The 19,396-nt window shown below is 42.9% G+C and overlaps 1 protein-coding gene across 9 annotated transcripts in view; it reads right to left on the bottom strand.

The window, feature by feature from the left end:
- Positions 1 to 2,599: 2,599 nt before the first annotated feature.
- Positions 2,600 to 19,396, bottom strand: part of ERMARD (ER membrane associated RNA degradation) — a 32,638-nt gene continuing 15,841 nt past the window's right edge. For 3 of the 9 annotated variants that reach the window (XM_032267089.1, XM_032267094.1, XM_032267088.1), the window contains 9 exons: positions 15,756 to 15,785; positions 14,400 to 14,468; positions 12,853 to 13,026; positions 9,825 to 9,908; positions 8,043 to 8,119; positions 7,325 to 7,450; positions 6,708 to 6,932; positions 4,577 to 4,690; positions 2,600 to 2,792 (listed from right to left, as the gene is read on the bottom strand). In XM_032267089.1, the coding sequence (XP_032122980.1) occupies positions 2,609 to 2,792; positions 4,577 to 4,690; positions 6,708 to 6,932; positions 7,325 to 7,450; positions 8,043 to 8,119; positions 9,825 to 9,908; positions 12,853 to 13,026; positions 14,400 to 14,468; positions 15,756 to 15,785 (1,083 nt within the window). In that variant the 3' untranslated portion in view covers positions 2,600 to 2,608. The remainder of the gene's footprint in view (positions 2,793 to 4,576; positions 4,691 to 6,707; positions 6,933 to 7,324; positions 7,451 to 8,042; positions 8,120 to 9,824; positions 9,909 to 12,852; positions 13,027 to 14,399; positions 14,469 to 15,755; positions 15,786 to 19,396) is intronic. The other 6 variants (XM_032267097.1, XM_032267095.1, XM_032267096.1 and 3 more) reach the window with 4 other exon arrangements.

Here is a 19,396-nt window from a genome sequence, read left to right as displayed (position 1 = left end):
TGGAACATAACAGATGCCTCGGAGGCAACACAACATATCTACAACCATCTGATCTTTGACAAACCTGACAAAAACAAGCAATGGGGAAAGGATTCCCTGTTTAATAAATGGTGTTGGGAAAACTCGCTAGCCATGTGCAGAAAGCAGAAACTGGACCCCTTCCTGACACTTTACACTAAAATTAACTCCAGATGGATTAAAGACTTAAACATAAGAACTAACACCATAAAAACCCTAGAAGAAAATCTAGGCAAAAGCATTCAGGACATAGGTGTAGGCAAGGACTTCATGACCAAAACACTAAAAACATTGACAACAAAAGCCAAAATAGACAAATGGGACCTAATCAGACTCCACAGCTTCTGCACAGCAAAAGAAACACTCATTAGAGTGAATCGGCAGCCAATAGAATGGGAAAAAATTTTTGCAGTTTACCCATCTGACAAAGGGCTGATATCCAGAATTTACAAAGAACTAAAACAGATTTACAAGAAAAAAACAAACAAGCCCATTCAAAAGTGGGCAAAGGATATGAACAGATACTTTACAAAGGAAGACATACATGAGGCCAACAAACATGAAAAAATGCTCATCATCACTGGTCATCAGAGAAATGCAAATCAAAACTACATTGAGACACCATCTCACGCCAGTTAGAATGGCGATCATTAAAAAATCTAGAGACAACAGATGCTAGAGAGGATTTGGAGAAATAGGAACATTTTTACACTGTTGGTGGGAGTGTAAATTAGTTCAACCATTGTGGAAGAGAGTGTGGCGATTCCTCAAGGACCTAGAAATAGAAATTCCATTTGACCCAGCAATCCCATTACTGGGTATATAGCCAAAGGATTATAAATCGTTCTACTATAAGGACACGTACACACGAATGTTCATTGCAGCACTGTTTACAATAGCAAAGACCTGGAAACAACCCAAATGCCCATCGATGATAGACTGGACAGGGAAAATGTGGCACATATACACCATGGAATATTATGCAGCCATCAAAAACGATGAGTTCGTGTCCTTTGCAGGGACATGGATGAACCTGGAAACCATCATTCTCAGCAAACTGACACAAGAGCAGAAGATCAAACACCGCATGTTCTCACTCATAGGAGGGTGTTGAACAATGAGAACACATGGACACAGGGAGGGAAGCACTACACACTGGGGTCTTTTGGGAGGAAATAGGGGAGGGACAGCGGGGGAGGGGAGTTGGGGACAGATAGCATGGGGAGAAGTGCTAGATGTGGGTGATGGGGAGGAAGGCAGCAGATCACACTGCCACGTGTGTGCCTATGCAACAATCTTGCATGTTCTTCACATGTACCCCAAAACCTAAAATGCAATAAAATTAAAAAAGAAAAAAAGGGCTAGAGCTGAGCTGGCAGAGGGACAGACAGCACGTGCTCAGCTCTGCCGCCCCATGCGGCCCCCAGGTCTCCTCAGCAGAAGCAGCCACAGAACGTACATCTTTAGATGGCTGCTAGCTGCACACTGTTAAGGTTTGGAAGGTGGAAAAAGAGAAGCAGTGACTCATGGAGGGTGGGGTGGCCCATGCCCAAGCAGACATGAGGTCAGGACAGCCATCCAGGGGCTTCTTCAGAGCCCCAGCTCTGCAGCTGCCAACTCAGACAGCAGGAACTCCCAGGCGCTCTCAAGAGTTGCAGTGGCTGCAGAAACCCTCGAGTGAGACATTTGGGTTCTTCAAGCAGAGCCTGTGAATGGCAGCTTCCCTGATCTCCTTTCCCCCAGCTCTCCCAGACCATGCACTGAAACTCCCACCTCTAAAAACAGGGAAGGGCTTCTGCTTTTTTTGCCAAACACTGGCCAACACCCCTGCCTGCCCACCTCCCCTTTCAGGAGTTGGTCTCCAGCACTGACCTGGGAACTTTAAATTTTATCAGTCCTCTCCTCAGACCCAGGGCCTCACCCTCCCTGCCCTGATGGCTGGTCCAGGAGTCTATGTCTCCTGAGGCCTGGCCAGGGAATGCAGGGGAGGGTCCCAGCCACAATAATTCTCAAGAGTAGATACGTGGCCAGTAACAGGGGAGCCGTGCATTTCTGAGTAACAGTTGGGTGAAAGCAGCTCCTCCTCCTTCCTCTGGACGGGTATTATGCAGAGATGGAACCAAAAATTACAGCTAGTGCTCGACTTACGACCATGATTGGGACCAGCAGACCGGTCGTAACACGATTTGGTTGTAAGCTGAGTAGGCTATATGTACAGTTGAAATGGTGCAAGCAGAGATGGTAGTGCTGCCGGAAGCTGGCCCCCACTGTCGTATGCCCAACTGGGCAACATTTGCGCTGCCAGACGCGGAGCAGTCGTGGCTAGCGATTGTGGTCGTAAAGTCAAATGGTCGTAAGTTGCATAGGTCGTAAGTCGATCAATACCTGTACAGCAGCCATTTGGTCACCACAAAAGCAGCCAGACTGAGACTCACACCGATCACTCGGAAAGGGCAAATCAGGGTGCTGCTGAGAAACAGAACCTGAAGCCTGGTCAAGCAGACCCTGAAGTCCACCCTAGCTCTGGGTTTTCAATTTACACGCTATTAAAATCTGTTAAAATTAAACACATCCTGACTTGTAAGTGTTTTCATAAGAGGACTTTACTTGTGGATTTCTTGGCTAAATGTATCAACATTTGTTTCTTTTCACTAAAAGTCCAAATTTTCACCAAAGCTGTATGTGTAAGATGGATAGCTTCATTCCACTTGTTCTTTTCGCAGCTGGTGTAAGCCACCAGGTTCTCTGTGTATTGCAAGATCGACTTTACAAACCTGTAAGAAAAAATTGTTTTATCTACTCCATTACAAAATGAAACAATGAATTAAATATTTTCTCTTAATTCTTGCAGTTATTCCTAAAGTAAACTGCACTTAATTTATGTCTGAGGATTCAAGAAAAATAAATCCATATAAAACAAAAATAAGAGAATACAAATTAGAGGAAAGAGAAAAATGCTGAAATGTAAACGCTGCTGGACACCTGCACAGGTTCCCACGCAAACACGTTCTCAAACATTCTTTCTCCAGCTCGGACATGATGGCTGTAATTCCAGGAAGGAACTTAGGGGTCATCTGCACCAAACTGACACACAACACAGACTAAATGCACAACACATCCTAAACACACAACACAGAATAAACACACAATACACAGTCATCCAGTGGATACCAAAATCCAAGCATACTCAAGTCCAGCGTGAACAATTGGCCCTCTCCCTCCTCACATGTCCAGCTTCCGTCCTTCGTGATGGAGGGGTAAGCTCAGAGGAGACACATGCCACTAAGACAGTTGTTGCTGTTAAAGAAATTTTCTTCAAGATTATTTGTCAGAATGTTAACAGCAGGGTGGCTCTGACTGATAAATGTCATCTTTACTTTTTCCACATTTGCCAGGTAGTTTTCACCAACATTTTATCTTGAAAATACCCAAACTTAAAGAGAAGCTAAAAGAATAATATGATGAAAAGCCACTTTGTCTAGAAGAGCGTTCGCTACTGGGGTATTCTGACCTGCAGGGGATATCTGGCAATGTCTAGGCCACTTCTGACTGTCACATGGAGGGTGGGACACGACTCTACATGACTGGTACTTCATGGGTAGAGGCAGGCCTGCTGCTGCGTGTCCTACTATGAGCAGGGCAGTCCCTGCACCAGTCCACAATGCCAGCAGTGCCCAGCATGGAGCACACTGAGCTGGAGTCCCCTAACACTGAGCTGTGCCGTAACAGGCTGTATGTCAGCAGGGGCCTATGCTTCTTTCCATAAGATACCCCAGTTTTATTTTCACATTCATTTAAACATGTATTGAGCTGCCTGGCACCTGCAAAACATTGGCTTAAAACCAAGATACTCAGAACCTCCTGGCAGCTGAGGGAGGCTGGAGCTGTAGCTGCACCCAAGTCCAGATGACCACTTTTGGGACCTCCACCTGGAAGCCACCTCAGTTTGGAATCTCTGGATGTCAAGTGGATCACACAACTGTCACACCACTTCGACTCCTAGATCGGAATGGTCCTAAAAAGTGAACTTCCCAAATTTTAAACTATTAGTTACATACCCAAATTTGGTTTTTGGCCTGGTGCTGTGGCTTTTACATTTGTAATCCCAGCACTCTGGAAGGTGAAGGTGGGAGGATCACTGGAGGTCAACATAGTAAGACCTCATCTCTACAAAAAAAATTAAAAATTAGCCAGGTATGGTGGCACAGCTGTGGTGCCAGCTACTCAGGAGGCTGAGGTGGGAGGATCACTTGAGCCTGGGAGGTTGAGGCTGCAGTGAGCCATGATTATGCCATTGCACTCCAGTCTGGGCAACAAAACAAGACCCTGTCTCTGGGAAAAAAAAAAAAAAAAAAAAAAAAAAAAAAAAAAAATTGGTTTTCAGCCATTTGGAGGTAGAAATTTTCCTTGCAGTCCAGATGTCAGACCCTTGCCTGATACGGCGGTGGTGCCACCAAGGAGATGGGGGCTCTCACGCTGCCCCAATCTCACTCCTACAGGCTCACTCCCAATCTGCCCCACGACACACTGTTACTGCAGAGAAGTGTGACATACTTACTTTAGGTACTGCTGATACTCCTGCGTATTCTTTCCACAAACAGCATGAATGTTGACCAATTCCAGCACAATGAGTAACAGAACCAGGCTGAGCACAGGGGACAGAAGTCTGATACTAAAAACAGATAAAAGTAAATTAAAATTTGAGGAACACTGGTTGTTTTCCACCTTCGTCAGGAAAAAGATGTTTCACCTAATCAACACCTCTTCAACTTCTCAAATAGTAATTTTCCTAATCCTTAGAGCCCAATGCCTGTTTCCAGCCCCCAGGTTCGTGGCAAGAGGGAACGCCCAGTATAGCCCTTGCTCCCGGCCGCCCTGCACGTCCACATTACTTGCTATCAGTCATCATCTGAAGGGCTGCTGGGGGCTCTGCACGCTCACGGGGCACCAGGCAGGCCCAATCTGTGCCCAGCCGCCCCCATGCTCCCTGCCCTCTGACATCCAGAAAGGAACTCTCACCAGAGAAAAACAAATGGCTTCAATATGAAAGCTGGCTGAATGCCACCAGATTAAAGAAACTCCAATTAAAGTAAGATCTTATTTTTCCCATGAAACTAGCTGATACATTTTAAAATATTCTGGTTTTGGAGAGTGGTAACAAGAGAATGATCTTGTCTTATAAACTGCTAGTAAGAGTGTAAATTGAGAAGCACTTTTCTGGAGGGGAATCTATTTAAAACTTTAAAAACCACAGATACACTCAACCCAAAAATTCTAGAAAAGTGTCCAAAATGGTCATTTCTTAAGGATGTGGCACATTCTAAAATATACACTATAAGTGAAGAAACCATAATGCTGGTTATACGGAAGTTAATCTGCTGTTATATTTTAAATCCAAATATTCATTTGGGTAGATAGAACCCACATTTCCACATGCCCAAATTACAAACAATATTTAAAATTGTATACACTATCACTTTCTATGAAAATCAGCCCAGCAAATCCTCAAATAACATTTCATTCAGCTTTGTTTTGTCACATCGGTGAGAAAAGAAACTGGAAGGGGCACAGGCCTGGGGAGGTCTCACTCCGCAAACATTTGTTCCCCGATTCAACTACCACCTGGACTGCCATCACTCACTGCCTCACCAAAAACTGAGTAGTTATTTCACTTGTTTTTATTCATCTTTCTTAAATGTCCAAAGAGCTCATATGTATCTCAGTGTTTAATATTATAAGTGTCTTGGGTCCTTATATAGAAGCTTGGTAATATTTTTGCGACCAGAAACAGGCTGTGGGAACTTTTGTTTCCATTGTGACAGGAAAATAAATTTCAGGACTCCAAACTCACTAAGCCAAGTCAAGCTAAGGAAAAGCTTAACTAAAGAAAAGTTAAGCTGGGAACTGCCTCAAGAAACCTGCCTCCGGTTTTATTCCTAAATAAGATGGCTACAAAGATAAAAAAGTTACAGACCTCCCTCACAGTTTGTCCACAAGGAAATTCCTCCTGGGCCTCAACATCTTTACTCTAAGGGTTCTGCTGAATTGCACTCCGGTAATGTAATTGCTAGTTTATCTTCACAGGTGTGGGACAGAAAGTCATCCCTCTGCTCAACTGAGACAAATGCATATATGATTGCTTCTTCTGCCCTATGTTTATGGAAAATGCAGCTTCACTGAGCCACACTATGGTGTGACTATTCCTCTACCCACCTCACCAGTAAATTATATTCACTGAAAGGCAATCAAAGAGTCAAAATAATGCAATTCTTTGTCTCTTAGACTCAAAGTAATACAATCATTTGTCTCTTGTCTACCCACCTTTGAGTTTCCCACCTTTCCAGATGAAACCAATATACACTTTACACCTACTGATTGATGTTTTATGTCTCTCTAAAATGTGTAAAAGCAAGCTGTGTCCCAAATTCCCTGAGGCACATGCCATCAGCACTGCCTGAGGCTGTCACAGCCTGTCCTTAACCTTGGGAAAGTTAACTTTCTAAATGGATTGAGAGCTGTCTCGGATACTTTGGGTTCACACTATCAGTTGTGAACTCCAAGTATATCAACACCTGTTGATGAGGTTCAGTGAGGGCCTACTATGTGTGTCTGAAAGTGGGGACTGAACTGCATCTGTGACAGCTTCCTGCCCCACAGTGCCCCTCCCAAACAGGAAAGCGAGCGCGCACCTACTCCGCATGCGCAGGTAGTTCAGCCGCTGGCGAGACCGCAGAGTCCTTTCCACCCACTGTGTGTGTCTCAGTTCTGAGGCGGCAGTGACCTGGCTGGACACGTGGTGGCACTGTTTGCTGATGCTTCGGAGCACAACCAGCACTTCCAGCACAATCCTGGGGCAGAATAGTGTGGGGACGGGTGTGTTGCAGAGCTCACAGAGCAGCTGTGAGCTGGGCCACCTGCAAACAGAGCGAGACTTGCAACAGGCATCGTGATCCTCAGTTGCGCCTCACTCTCCTCTGCACCTGCACTTGCAAGGCTGCAACCTTCTGGGAGCCAGGGCTAGCTGAGTATTGCTGACTGGTCTGCAAGGGCAACCGTGACATGTGGCAAGTGTTAACTAAATATACTGAATTGTGGTGAACAGAATGTGGCATTCACAGCTTCATCAGATGTGCCAAGCTTGCACCGTGACTGTCAAAGCTTATCTCATCATTCCTCTTGGAGCAGTAACAGTGGGATTCTAAGACTACCAAGTTTATAAAATCTAAAACATCGATAATGGCTAAGTTTGCTATGCTAATTGGCTGAATCAATGTTTCAACAGTTGTCAGGATGTTCTGGAACTCACATCTCAGTAGGAAGACTATCCAAGTCCTTTAAAACACAATGATTCTCAGGCATATGGTGATACAGTTCATCCATAATTTTTGTAATTAAAGAGTGGCAGGCATTTGTTTCAGAATTATCTTCTAATCTGAAAAAGAAAATATTTAAAGATATGTGACAATAATTAAAATGCCCATATTAGCGCCTATGCATAATAATGTTTAATGGTTCACTGAGCAGCAACCTTAATGTGACTCTTAGTCTCCTCAAATATAAAATGGAAAAAGCCACCAGGACAAGACAGTGGAGAAACAAACGACGCCAATGCCAAAAGCAAAATACGCTGATGACGAAAGACAATGAATCAGCGGAGTATTATTCCTGCTGAGCAAGTATGTCCACTGTAGTGTACGACTCCAAAATTTACGTCTCCATCCCCACTTCTCTCTTGAGCTTCAGACCCATCTTTTTTACTATCTACTCTGTATTTCTCGTGGGCACCATTGTCCACTCACAAATCTGCTTCTCGTTCCATGTTCAGTCTCCACCAGGGCCCCATGCCAGCTAGGAAATCACATTCAGCATCACTTCCAGCTCCTCACAGTCTGCACCAGCCACCAATGCCCAGAAATTCCTCCTTCCCCCTTTATCTAACAGCAGCCTCATTAAAGGAGAAATGCTGCTGAAATTAACAGTAACAGACAAGCTCAAGGTCAGCCAGGCCTCAGGACGACACGCACCTGACAGCTTCCTGAGTGAGTTCTTCGGGGAAAGGCAACAGAGCCCAAACCCTGATGCTTTCCTCACAGCTCAGCACCTGGGAGGAAACGTTATATTGCTTTTATAGATTTCACAATAACTTCCTAGAAAATCGATGTTTTTAGATTGTTAGGGATGTTACATTCCTCTCTAGAAAATACCTATCTATAAAATTGTGACAAATTCTAAACATTGTAAAAACTAGATGGTGGGTGTCAGTTCTTCAATACGTTCAGAGGCTGGGGAGACTACCAGGGGAATGGTAGGGAGTAAACATCTGGGGTGGCTGTGACCACCATGTCCACAGGCTCTTTTGACACCTCACATTGAGAGGGAAGTCCCCACCAAATCTGCACCAGCCCCAGCAACTGGCTTGTAACCAACAGAACACAGCAGATGTGAAGGTGCTGCATGGCATCCAAAGCCATGTCAGAGGTGCAGGTGCCTCTCCAGTTCAGGCCACACTTAGGGTGCAGCAGCTGTCACCTTGGGAATGTCCCTGCAGGTACCCCATGAGGCCTCTGGCCAACTTCCAGCCTTCTCAGATGGGACCCCCACAAAGCCCTGAGGGAACCACAGCTGTCAACACCCAGGCAAGGCCACAAGGCAGATCCCTTGGCAGATGCTCCCCCATTTCTAACCCACTAGAGTATGAGCAAGTCAAATGGTGGCTGTTGACACCACTGAGCATGGGTGGTCTCAACAGCAGGAGTAACCAAAGCCCAGGATGCAAAGCTGCCTGAATACCAGTGAGATGCCAGGAGGGGGACAGCGAATGGTAAGGACCCAAAACAGCCACCGTGGGGCACGGGAGAGGATGGCCTGGCACCTCGGCACCTCTGGTTGGAAGACAAAGCATGCCTTCCCGAAGCTCCTCTTCCTTCCTATGTCTTCCCTCCTCCCCACCTGTCTACCTCTACCTTCGTAAGGGCTTGTTCTTGGAAAGCATGATATCCCCCTGGTAAAGGGTCCGCAGCATGAACAGGGAATGGCATCCAACCAGCACAGACCCATGCTCTGCCTCCAGGCCCACACCTCCAGGAGGCTGCTTTCCCGACTTCACTGCTGACAGTACTTTCCTTAAGGCATTCTCAAGGAGGCCTCAGACTTCTCAAGGCACCGTTTCCTTAAAGTGCCTTTGCAAATCTCTCCTGGCGCCATGTGTTGATTTTATAGCTTCCTTTCAGAAATAATCTCATTTATGAATGTTCACCTGCGTGACTGTCATGATGCGTATATTCTGGGGACTACCTCTTTTTTCATTCCTTCGCACTGCCCTCATGTCCTCCTGTATATAGAATAAAGCACCTCAGCTGACTTCCAAATTGGAAACTTCTGGCAGAAATGCTTAAAAAATTGTTGTTTCAGTAAGTTAACAAAAGCTAGTCTTGTGTAGCAGAAAAACTGACGTTACTCACCACTGACAAATAAAAACTGCTCCTAGCTCTGTGTTACTGGTGACAGCAGTTAACAGCCTGCCAGGAGACTCAGCAAAAACACTTCCCAGTGCTCATGCATGTAACACTAAAAACACTAAGTGCAGTCAGCACTGCATTACTTGCAACTTCTAGACATGGAACTTGAGCCTCTGAGGACTGAGCAACCAGGTCAGGACACAGCAGGCACCACGCTGGTTAGAAAGCTGGATCTGCCCAACTCAAAGTCTGAGTCAGCAGGCAAACTGCACCCTCCGAACATCTCTGCAAGAGACAGCTGGTGTCAGAAACATGTACACCCCTCCCAGCACCCTGCATTCGGCATACCTGTTTTTTAAGCTGAGAAACCGGATGGCAACGAGAACTATAGCCTTCTGCAAGATGAATCAACAATTCCACTACTGCTTTTTCCTAGTTCAGAGAAAATGGTGGTTACTATAATATTTGGTTAGGTTTTTAGCTTTCTTCTATTGAACTGCAGGCCACTTAGAATCCCAATTTCTCATTATCTTTCTTCAAATAATTCTATGCAGCTAGAAAAGCAAACGCTTCATTAAAATAGGTTTGACATGGCAGAAAAATCACAGCCAACAAAATGATTTTAAATGATGGCCATTAACAATAGTAGATCACGAATGCCACACCCACCCTCTGTGCACAAAACTGGAAATGAATAAGAAAAAAAAAGACCCCAAAGAATTGGAAATTTAACTAGGAAAGTCATTTGAACACTAAAAATCTATACAACTAAAAAAGATCACATAAACATTTAATTGCTAAGCATATACATATTTTTGAAAGCATAAACATTATATTATTTGCAGCTGATATAACCACATAACTTAAAAATCCGTCAGCCAACTAAACCCCATGGGAAACAAAATCAGTGAGTTGATAGTTGACAAAGTAAAAAATCTGTAACTACCTACAATTCTTAATAGCATAAAACAAACAACTAAAGTAGCTAGATATGAAATACAGAAGAAATGTGCTAGCCTTCCATTCACTCAGATGTCTGAGAACCTGGAGTGCACCAAGGAGAGTGCTGGGCAGTATGCGGGAGGCACATGTGTGTATCTGCATGGGTGACGTCCCCCCACAGGGCAGACACACACGCAGTGTACATATGCCACTGAAGAGCACCTGGTTTCTGTTCCAAGATGTGAATCCACCCAAGGGCTTCTGAGGAGAGGGATGACATTTGTAAAAGGATCATGCTGGCTGCTGTGTTATGACAGGGTGAAGGGCTCGCAGAAGTTGGTGGGCAGACCAGTCAGTGCCAATGACATTCCAGGTAGGGGATAGGACGGCATGGCCAGGTGGTGGCACAGGAGGGACAGGGAGTAGCAGATGTGGATCATATTTTTTTTTTTCTTTTTTTTTTTTTGAGACTGAGTCTTGCTCTGTCATTCAGGCTGTAGTGCAGTGGCACAATCTCGGCTCACTGCAACACCTACCTCCTGGGTTCAAGCAATTCTCCTGCTTCAGCCTCCCGAGTAGCTGGGACTATAGGTGCCTGCCACCACATCTGGCTAATTTTTGTATTTTTATTAGAGACAGGGTTTCACCATGTTGGCCAGGCTGGTCTTGAACTCCACCTGCCTCGGCCTCCCAAAGTGCTGGGACTACAGATCTGAGTCACCGCGCCTGGACTGTGGAACATATTTCTAAGACTTGTTCCAAGGTCCGAGTATGAACAGAGAAGGGGACTCTGAGGCTTCCAGCCTGAGCAGCCACCTGGGAGGCAGGAGATGCCACGTAGACAGGAGGCTCAGGACTTGAGGAATGAAGATGGGGAGACACTGAGTCCCTGAATAAGCTTCAACATTGTGAAAAATGTCAATTATCCCTAACTCAATCCACGAGGTGCTCATTGTTGTTTGTGTTTGTACAGGTTGACACAGAATAATAAATGGTGTTGAGACAACTTGCTGGCAATTAATTTTTTTTAAAGTAAAGCTAGATTCTGTACCTCTCAAGATGAAATAAATTCCTTTTACATCTTTTGATGTAAAAGGAAAATAAACAACAGAAGTACTAGAGACAATGTATACATATATTTTTAATTTTGAAAAGTGAAGATTCTTTTCAGAATGACTCCAAATGTAGAAGCCAAAGAGAGAAAAAAAATCAAAACCTATGGACAAATAACGAAGCAATATGTACACAAATAAGGCTAGTGAACCAATGGGAAATACAAAACTGAAAAAAAAAGGAGAAAACACAGTAATAGCAATTCATGAATGAATTATAAACATCTAGTAAACACACAAAAAAAGAAATGAAAATAAAAACAAAATCTTGGCTGGATATGGTGGCTTGCGTCTATGGTCCCAGCTGCTCAGGTGGCAGAGGTAAGAGGATGGCTTGAGCCCAGGAGGTTGAGGCTGTCATGAGCCATGACTGTACCACTGCACTGAAGCCTAAGCGTCAGTGAGATCCTGTCTCATTTAAAAAAAAAAAGTATTGATATCTTTTGTCTTCGAATTTTACTTTTTAAGAGTATTTACATAAGTGCCCAAACGAACAAAGATGTTCATTTAAGCAGCATAATTAGGAATTTTCCACATCAGGGAATATTACAACTCATCCATCAGTGAAGGATTGCATAAGTAAATTACAACATACTGATAAAATGAAATAACAAACAGCTGACAAAAAGAATAAAGCAGAACAAAGATGCCAAAAACACACTGTTAATGAGAAACGGTAGCTATAAAACATAATGTATCTTCCTATGAACTCACGTTGGTATACTCATAGAAAAAATGTGGAGCAACGCCACCTAATTATTAACCAGTAGTTATTTCTGGGAGATGGAATTCCTGAGGGCTGTTACTTTTCACATTAATTTTTCTGTTTCTATTAATTTTTGTTTGAACTTTCAAACAATTTTTAAAATAACTATCATATGTATTATCTGAAAATATTAAAATATCAATAACAAATGTTCTAACAAATTATTTATTTTGAAATAGAAGAATTAGTTTATTGACGATGCAAAAATATCCTACCCCATCAATTTGGCAAAAATCTGTAAAAATTTCCTAATATTTGGTTAATCCTGTTTTATAATTTGTTCTTTTGTTTTCAATACTTAGCTACTGTTACATTCAAAAGCAAATGTGTTTTTAAGAAATGAGTTAATTTTAGCTGAGATTAATACTGACTGATATGCGATAGAGAATATAAACATACATGTAATCCAATCCCTTTTTTTTTTCTGATGGAGGATACTGTAACTCAGATATATTAAAAGATGATTAATAGTTCATTACATTTCAAAAATAAACCATATTTTTTCATAGCTGAATGACAGTTAATCTAATTAATGATTTTCTTCTCAATAAATTACCTTAAAAACTGATAGCAGACCTTCATCAACAAATTTGAGTAACAGTACAACAGAAAATGCAAGCAACTGATTAGTTGTTTCTTTTGAAAATTCGTGTAAGTTGATCTCCCCGTGGCTTAAATGATCTCTTAAGCGGGGACCCTCCTGATGGTTCAGGAAATCCCAGAGAAATTCCTTTCAGAAAATAAACAGAGAAAATGTTTTATTAGTATCCGCAGCAGAGAGCTGTGCCTTATGCTGCTGAACAGAAGGGAAGAATACATCCATCAAGCCCTTTGAAGCCCTGGGTGGGGCCTTGCTGGAGAGAGCTGTTCTGCACCCACAGGACAGACCAGGGAGTCGGAGAGGCGGTGGGGAAGACAGAGCTGCGAGGGTGGTACTGGAGTCTTACCAAACTCCAGTCTTGCTTGTTTTCACCCTCCTCCAAGGAAGGGAACTGAGTATGAACATATGCAGGTGAGCTTTTCCAAGGCAATAAAAGAAATCATGGCTCTTGCTTGTGTGAGCACAGCCCCTGCACTTTCTTATCTGCTCTTTCACCTTCGAAGCCTGTTGCTTCTTATGACACTAGTCCAAGGCCTCTCCCACAGGTTGTAGGGAAAAGAGGTCAGAAAACTGCTGCCCTAGGCAAATTGCCAATGGACAGAAGAGTCACAGAGACTCAAGGTGGAAAGAACATTAAACTAGTTCAATCGTCTTATTTTTCGATGGTAAAAACGGATGCCCACAGAGCACAGAGTCTAAAGTCACAGAACAGGAGCATGGTTCTAGGTCACCTGACTCAATCTGAAGGAATAAATGACAAATACCTATTGCAGTTCAAATTAGTCACTGAAATATCCTCATAAAATATAAAAAAGTTGATAAATGGCTTTAAACAATTAGTGATTCTCTTTTCATCCAATACTCAATCTTATTACTCCCTACTGGTTGGTTTTTTTGTTGTTTTTTTTTTTGAGATGGAGTCTCGCTCTATTACCCAGGCTGGAGTGCAGTGGTGCGATCTGGGCTCACTGCAACTTCCGCCTCCTGGGTTCAAGTGATTCTCCTGCCTCAGCCTCCTACATAGCTGGTACTACAGGCACACGCCACCATGCCCAGCTAATTTTTTTGTATTTTTAGTAGAGATGTGGTTTCACTATATTGGCCAGGCTCTAATCTCAAACTCCTGACCTCAGGTGATCTGCCCACCTTGGCCTCCCAAATTGCTGGGATTACAAGCCTGAGTCACTGCGCCCAGCCTGTTGCATTTAACAAGGCACAAATACATGTAAAAAACAAATTCAAATTTTGCTTAGGGATAGGGTAGCTGAATCATCAGGCCTTTATAAAGGACATTTAAATAATGGCATAAAGCAGAGTACCCCAGCTGAAGTGACAGCATGGGAAGCACGAGCTGATTGGTGGTTGAAGCTGAGACAGCACAGGAATGGTTCAGAAGTATTTTTCTTGAGCAAACCAGAAGTCAAAATTAATTTCATTTTAGAGAAGTGCTGATGACATCCATAAATAAAAGAATATTACCCTGGAAAATACCTAATACTTACCATAGCAGGCTCTCCAAGGAAAAGAGGAAGCTGATTGATTTCACCATCATTCAAGTGTTTTGCCAATATCTAAAATATCAAAAATAAATACATTGATTAATTGGTCCCCATACATAAACACAGAGAACTTTCAGAGTTGATGGATATAGCACTTTTAGCGTAACTTGTTATCTAAGGTCCAAGCAAATTAAATGGCATGAGGATAGTCTTTAAAATACAGCAAACAGGTGTTCAGGAAATATTTTCTTAACCAATAGAATGTCTTTAAGAATATATTAATTGAATATACACGTTTGTTTGTATATGTGACTGTGTATGTGTGTGGTGTGTATATATATATATATATATATGTGCATAGGTGGAGTGGGGCTGTGTACATTTGTGTGTTTATATGCAACTGTGTGTGTGTGTGTGTGTGTGTGTGTGTGTGTAGTATATGTGTCTGCATATGTGGTGTGGGGGTGTGTATGCCTGTTTGTATATGTGGCATGGAGGTATGTGTTCATGTGTGTATGTGTGTGCATACATGTGTGTTGTTTTTATATACATCAGTCACTTCCTAAGTCACTTCTTAACTCACCATGGACTTTGCCCAACCACCCCAATCAATCCCACAGACCTGACTCTCTATAGACTGGACTGCACTATCCAGTCAAATCCTGTTACCAAAGGTCTTACATATTAAAATATCAGCAGATTATTCACCTAATGGAAGAAGCTCTGCTAGTAAGTAGGCACATTTTTAACTTACCCACCACACACTCACTTAGGAATCTAATGGTTGTCTTAAAGGCAAAACTGAATATCCAGATCCCTACAGGTGGCCCTTCCCTTGGATTCCTATAGGCTGTCACACTTTAGGTGCACATGAATGCTACCCAGGATTACATGCACAAAAGCCTCTATGCTTTATGGGTGATAAAAGGCATTTTCAACTGTGATTTTTACTCTTCACACCCCCAATATGCAGATTAAATGAATCAGTATATACTATACACTCATAACAGTAGTTAGGGAATATTTCTCATACAAAAAAGATGTACCCCTAAATCTAAAATGCAAGCCTCTAAATAATTATAGCTAATCATGTTAGATTACTTAGTACTTTCCAACTTTGAACTTTGTATAGCTTTAGGAGCTAGATTAGTAATATGGGGCCTCAAAATTACCCTGAAATATCAATTATAAGCTTTTATTTGGTTCATATTACTATGGACATTCTTCTGTAAGCATATGATTTATGGCCGATCTTTCATTTTGTTTTAATTTGTATTTTAAAAGAAGACAATGTCCTGCTTGTTTCAAGTTACCTTGAAACAAGTTTAATTACTTACTTCATCAAGTTTAATTACTTACTTCATCAAAGGTGGTATAAAGAGCTGTTGACTTAAGAAAGGAAAGAAATGAAAATAAACAATTAAAGCAAAATACAAGTACAGTAACACTATTCAAAATAAGAAAAAATTCTGGTACATGGCCAAATATCCCAAAGTTTCTTGTTAAACATTCATCTAGAAACACTATGAGAGGAATATCACTGACAAAATAAACACATTACAAAAGTTGCAAAAACACGGCACAGCTGGCCATGAAGCCACATTAGGACACTGCGCTCAATGGAGCTTTAGCCCAGTCCTTTCTAAAATGTTCAATCCCAGACCCTCACAAATCGCTGCTCATACGACACAGTATTTCTCCTGACGACTGGCATTTGTGCACAAGTGGGCACAGCTTCCTATTTTTGCCAACGAATAGCCTTGTCTGTTTTTATTTATTTCATTCATTCATGCTACTTCTCTGCAACATCAGCACAGCCTACAGACACAGGCTGCCCTGAGTTCTGATCCCAACTTCAACATTTTCTAGACAGCAAACCCTGGCAACTGATTTGACTCTGCAGATTCAAGTTTTCTCTGCAAAACGAGAAGTGAATAATGCCCATCTCAAACAATTTCTGGGGAACTTTAGTAAAGATTTTATAGACCGCATGATGAAATCAGGATTTTGTGTAAGCTAGCTCCCTAGAAATGTTTTTTGATTTATTAATGTTTAATAACCTACTTTAAATTTTATATTGCCAATATTCTTCAACATTTTTCACTACACAGATGATTCTAAAATCTGTATCTTTAGCTCTCAAATCTGTATTGCTAGCCCTAAAATTCCTTCTGAGTTCTGTTCTAAACATCCAATTGTCTACCACATATTCCCACTTTCTCCAAAAAGTGGAATTTTTCATTTACCTCCATCAACTACATGCAGTAGCTTCTACTTTGTTTTATAAAACAAATATTAATGCCTTCTCACTCTCCCATGATCAATAAGCTTCTGAAGTCAGAAAATCTCACTCATATTCATATCTTCCACTGGTCCTGAAGACACCTCATGCCACAAAAGTATTCAGTAAATAATAAAAGTCTTTGATAAGTTTTATGAAATATCTTCATATAGGTACTGCTATGGGAAGAGATGGCCAGGGGCAGACCTGTGTTACTTATAGTTAAATGATTACAAGCTTGCTTTGCTTTTTATACACTGAGATTTGTGCCACAGATCATATCCAAACTATGATGTAGTAGAATAAAAGCAGAGATCAAGCAGTAACAGGAGGCCTATGGTAAAGCCCATCTGAGAGTGCCCTATAACCACAGAACACTGTGGTATGATTGCAGAGCAGAAAAAAATAACTGCTTTGGTCCCACAACTCTTCCCAACATAGAGTTTGTATGAGGATCTCGTAAAGGGAGCTTATGCAAAAGACTCTGGGAAGGAAATGCAACCTCTGCTCATAAGACTCGGAAGGGTCTTCATAGATGGGAGCTGGTAAAGCCAGAAGGCCTTACAGGGCAGAGACACTGGAACGCCACAGGCTCTGCCTATGTTCTCAGAATATGGAGCAATTCTGATTGCTCTGTGTCCACAATGCTCGGGAGATAAGAGCCCCTTGATGCACTGTGTGTGGTCAGACCTTATGGCACCTTGTCCGCCGTACCTCTCTTGCCAAAACACCTGGATAGACAATGGGTGGTGAAATCTCAGTGTCCTTAGCATTTCTTAGGAGAACCATGTTTGCTATTGAATGCTGCAGACACATGCTCTTCCTCTGGCTGTCCTCCTCCTCAACCCCCTCCTCACAGCCTGCAATACACCTAATGAAAGCGCTTGGAGCCCAGAGCTCCATGCCAATTCAGATCACCCTGACAGAGTGCACTGGACCCCTGGACCCATGCTGTCAAATGCTATTCTTGCGTCTTTGTCTTCATTTCTTTTCTCACTCCCTCATCACAGCCAGGGCACGGGCACCCACGTTGAGGGCTGGGCTGGTTCCCAACATACTGCCTTACAAACTGATCCTGTTTATTCTGGATAAAAGCCTGGCTAAAACTTAACATATTCTTTGATAGATTATATCCTCTGTGGAAACAGTCATTTTATTTATTTATGAAGTCAAATGATAAGTAAATATCCAAATACACAAGTTTATTTGTACCACATGGCCCTACAGTGATGGAGCGTGCCATGCAGCTGATCCCCAAGCAGGCCTCATGAAGCAAGGACCCAACTCTTTCCTAAGCTTCTCTCCACACCATACAGCCTACACAGAAGGCACTGATCATGGGCACCAGGCGACAGCAATGTGAAGACCTGCCTTGGAGAACCTGCAGAGACCTCTGCAGAAACACATGTGATTAAGGCAAAGCAGGATGGTCTCCAAGATGAAATAGAAACACAGAGAAAAGCAGCCTCCACCTTTGAGTAGATGAGCCTCTGTGAGTCACTCTTATGGCCATAGCCCATCACCTGGACTGGTAAGTCTGGGGGTGAGGGACAAAGTAAGAGGAAAGACAGGCAAATTCTGGAGTGGACAAGAAGCCTACATTACATTGGAGAACACAAACAGGGAACACAACCAAAGACGAGGGCAGGGTTAGAACCCGAGGCCTTGCCGCCACGTGAAGAGCATGAGCTCCATCTGACAGGTGGCAGAACATCATAAAAGAGGTTGGACAAAGGAAAAACCATAAACAACATAAGAATATCAGTTTAGAAAATAATCAGTGGAGCCAGACATGGTGGCTCACACCTGTAATCCCAAAACTTTGGAAGGCCAAGGCAGGAGGATGGCTTATGCCCAGGGGTTCGATACCAGCCTGGTCAACATGGCAATACTCCAGCTCTACAAAAAAAACAAAACAAAACAAAAAAAAACTTAAAAATTATTTGGGTGTAGTAGCGCATGCCTGTGGTCCCGCTACTTGGGGGGCTAAGGTGGGAGGATCGCTTGAGCCCAGAGGTTGAGTCTGCATTAAGCTATGATCGCACCACTGCATTCTATCCTGGGCAACAGAGCGAGACCCTGTCTCAAAAAGAAACCTAAAAAAAAAAAAAAATAAGAATCAGCAGGACTGTAAGAATAAAATTGAAAAGGCGGAATAATCACGAGATAAGCTCGGGTGGGCCGAGGAGCCAGGCGGGGCTTCTCAGCTTGGACAGGAAGAGACGAGGTCGGCTGGGTGGAAGCCACCAGCCATGCTGGCCACTGAGTGGACATGGGAAGCATGGGAAAACATGAGGTGCTGCTGGAGTCTGCAGCTGATGAGGCTGAGATGACAGAGGAAGGTTCAGAGGCCAAATCTGTGGGAAACAATGCCTTTCTGAAGTAACACAAATGTGAGGTGCTGAGGAACTCAGCGAACATGAGCAGACCTAACTGCACAGATCAGACGAAGGTCAGTGAGAAGCAACACTGAGAAGCCTGGTTCCTGGGCCATAAGCTGCCCTCACAGCACTGCTTTCGCTGGGTCCAAAACTTCTCATGTGTTGGGTTTCATTTTCTTTTTTTTTTTCCCCATTTATTTATTTTATTGCATTTTAGGTTTTGGGGTAAATGTGAAGAACATGCAAAATTGTTGCATAGGAACACACGTGGCAGTGTGATTTGCTGCCTTCCTCCCCATCACCTACATCTGGCATTTCTCCCCTTGCTATCTCTCCCC

The sequence above is a fragment of the Sapajus apella genome, unplaced genomic scaffold (assembly GCF_009761245.1).
Source record: "Sapajus apella isolate SASKATOON/1434 unplaced genomic scaffold, GSC_monkey_1.0 scaffold165, whole genome shotgun sequence".
Lineage (NCBI taxonomy): Eukaryota > Metazoa > Chordata > Mammalia > Primates > Cebidae > Sapajus > Sapajus apella.
The sequence above is the reverse complement of the archived record's forward strand: the minus strand, read 5'-3'. Positions and strand labels throughout refer to the sequence as shown.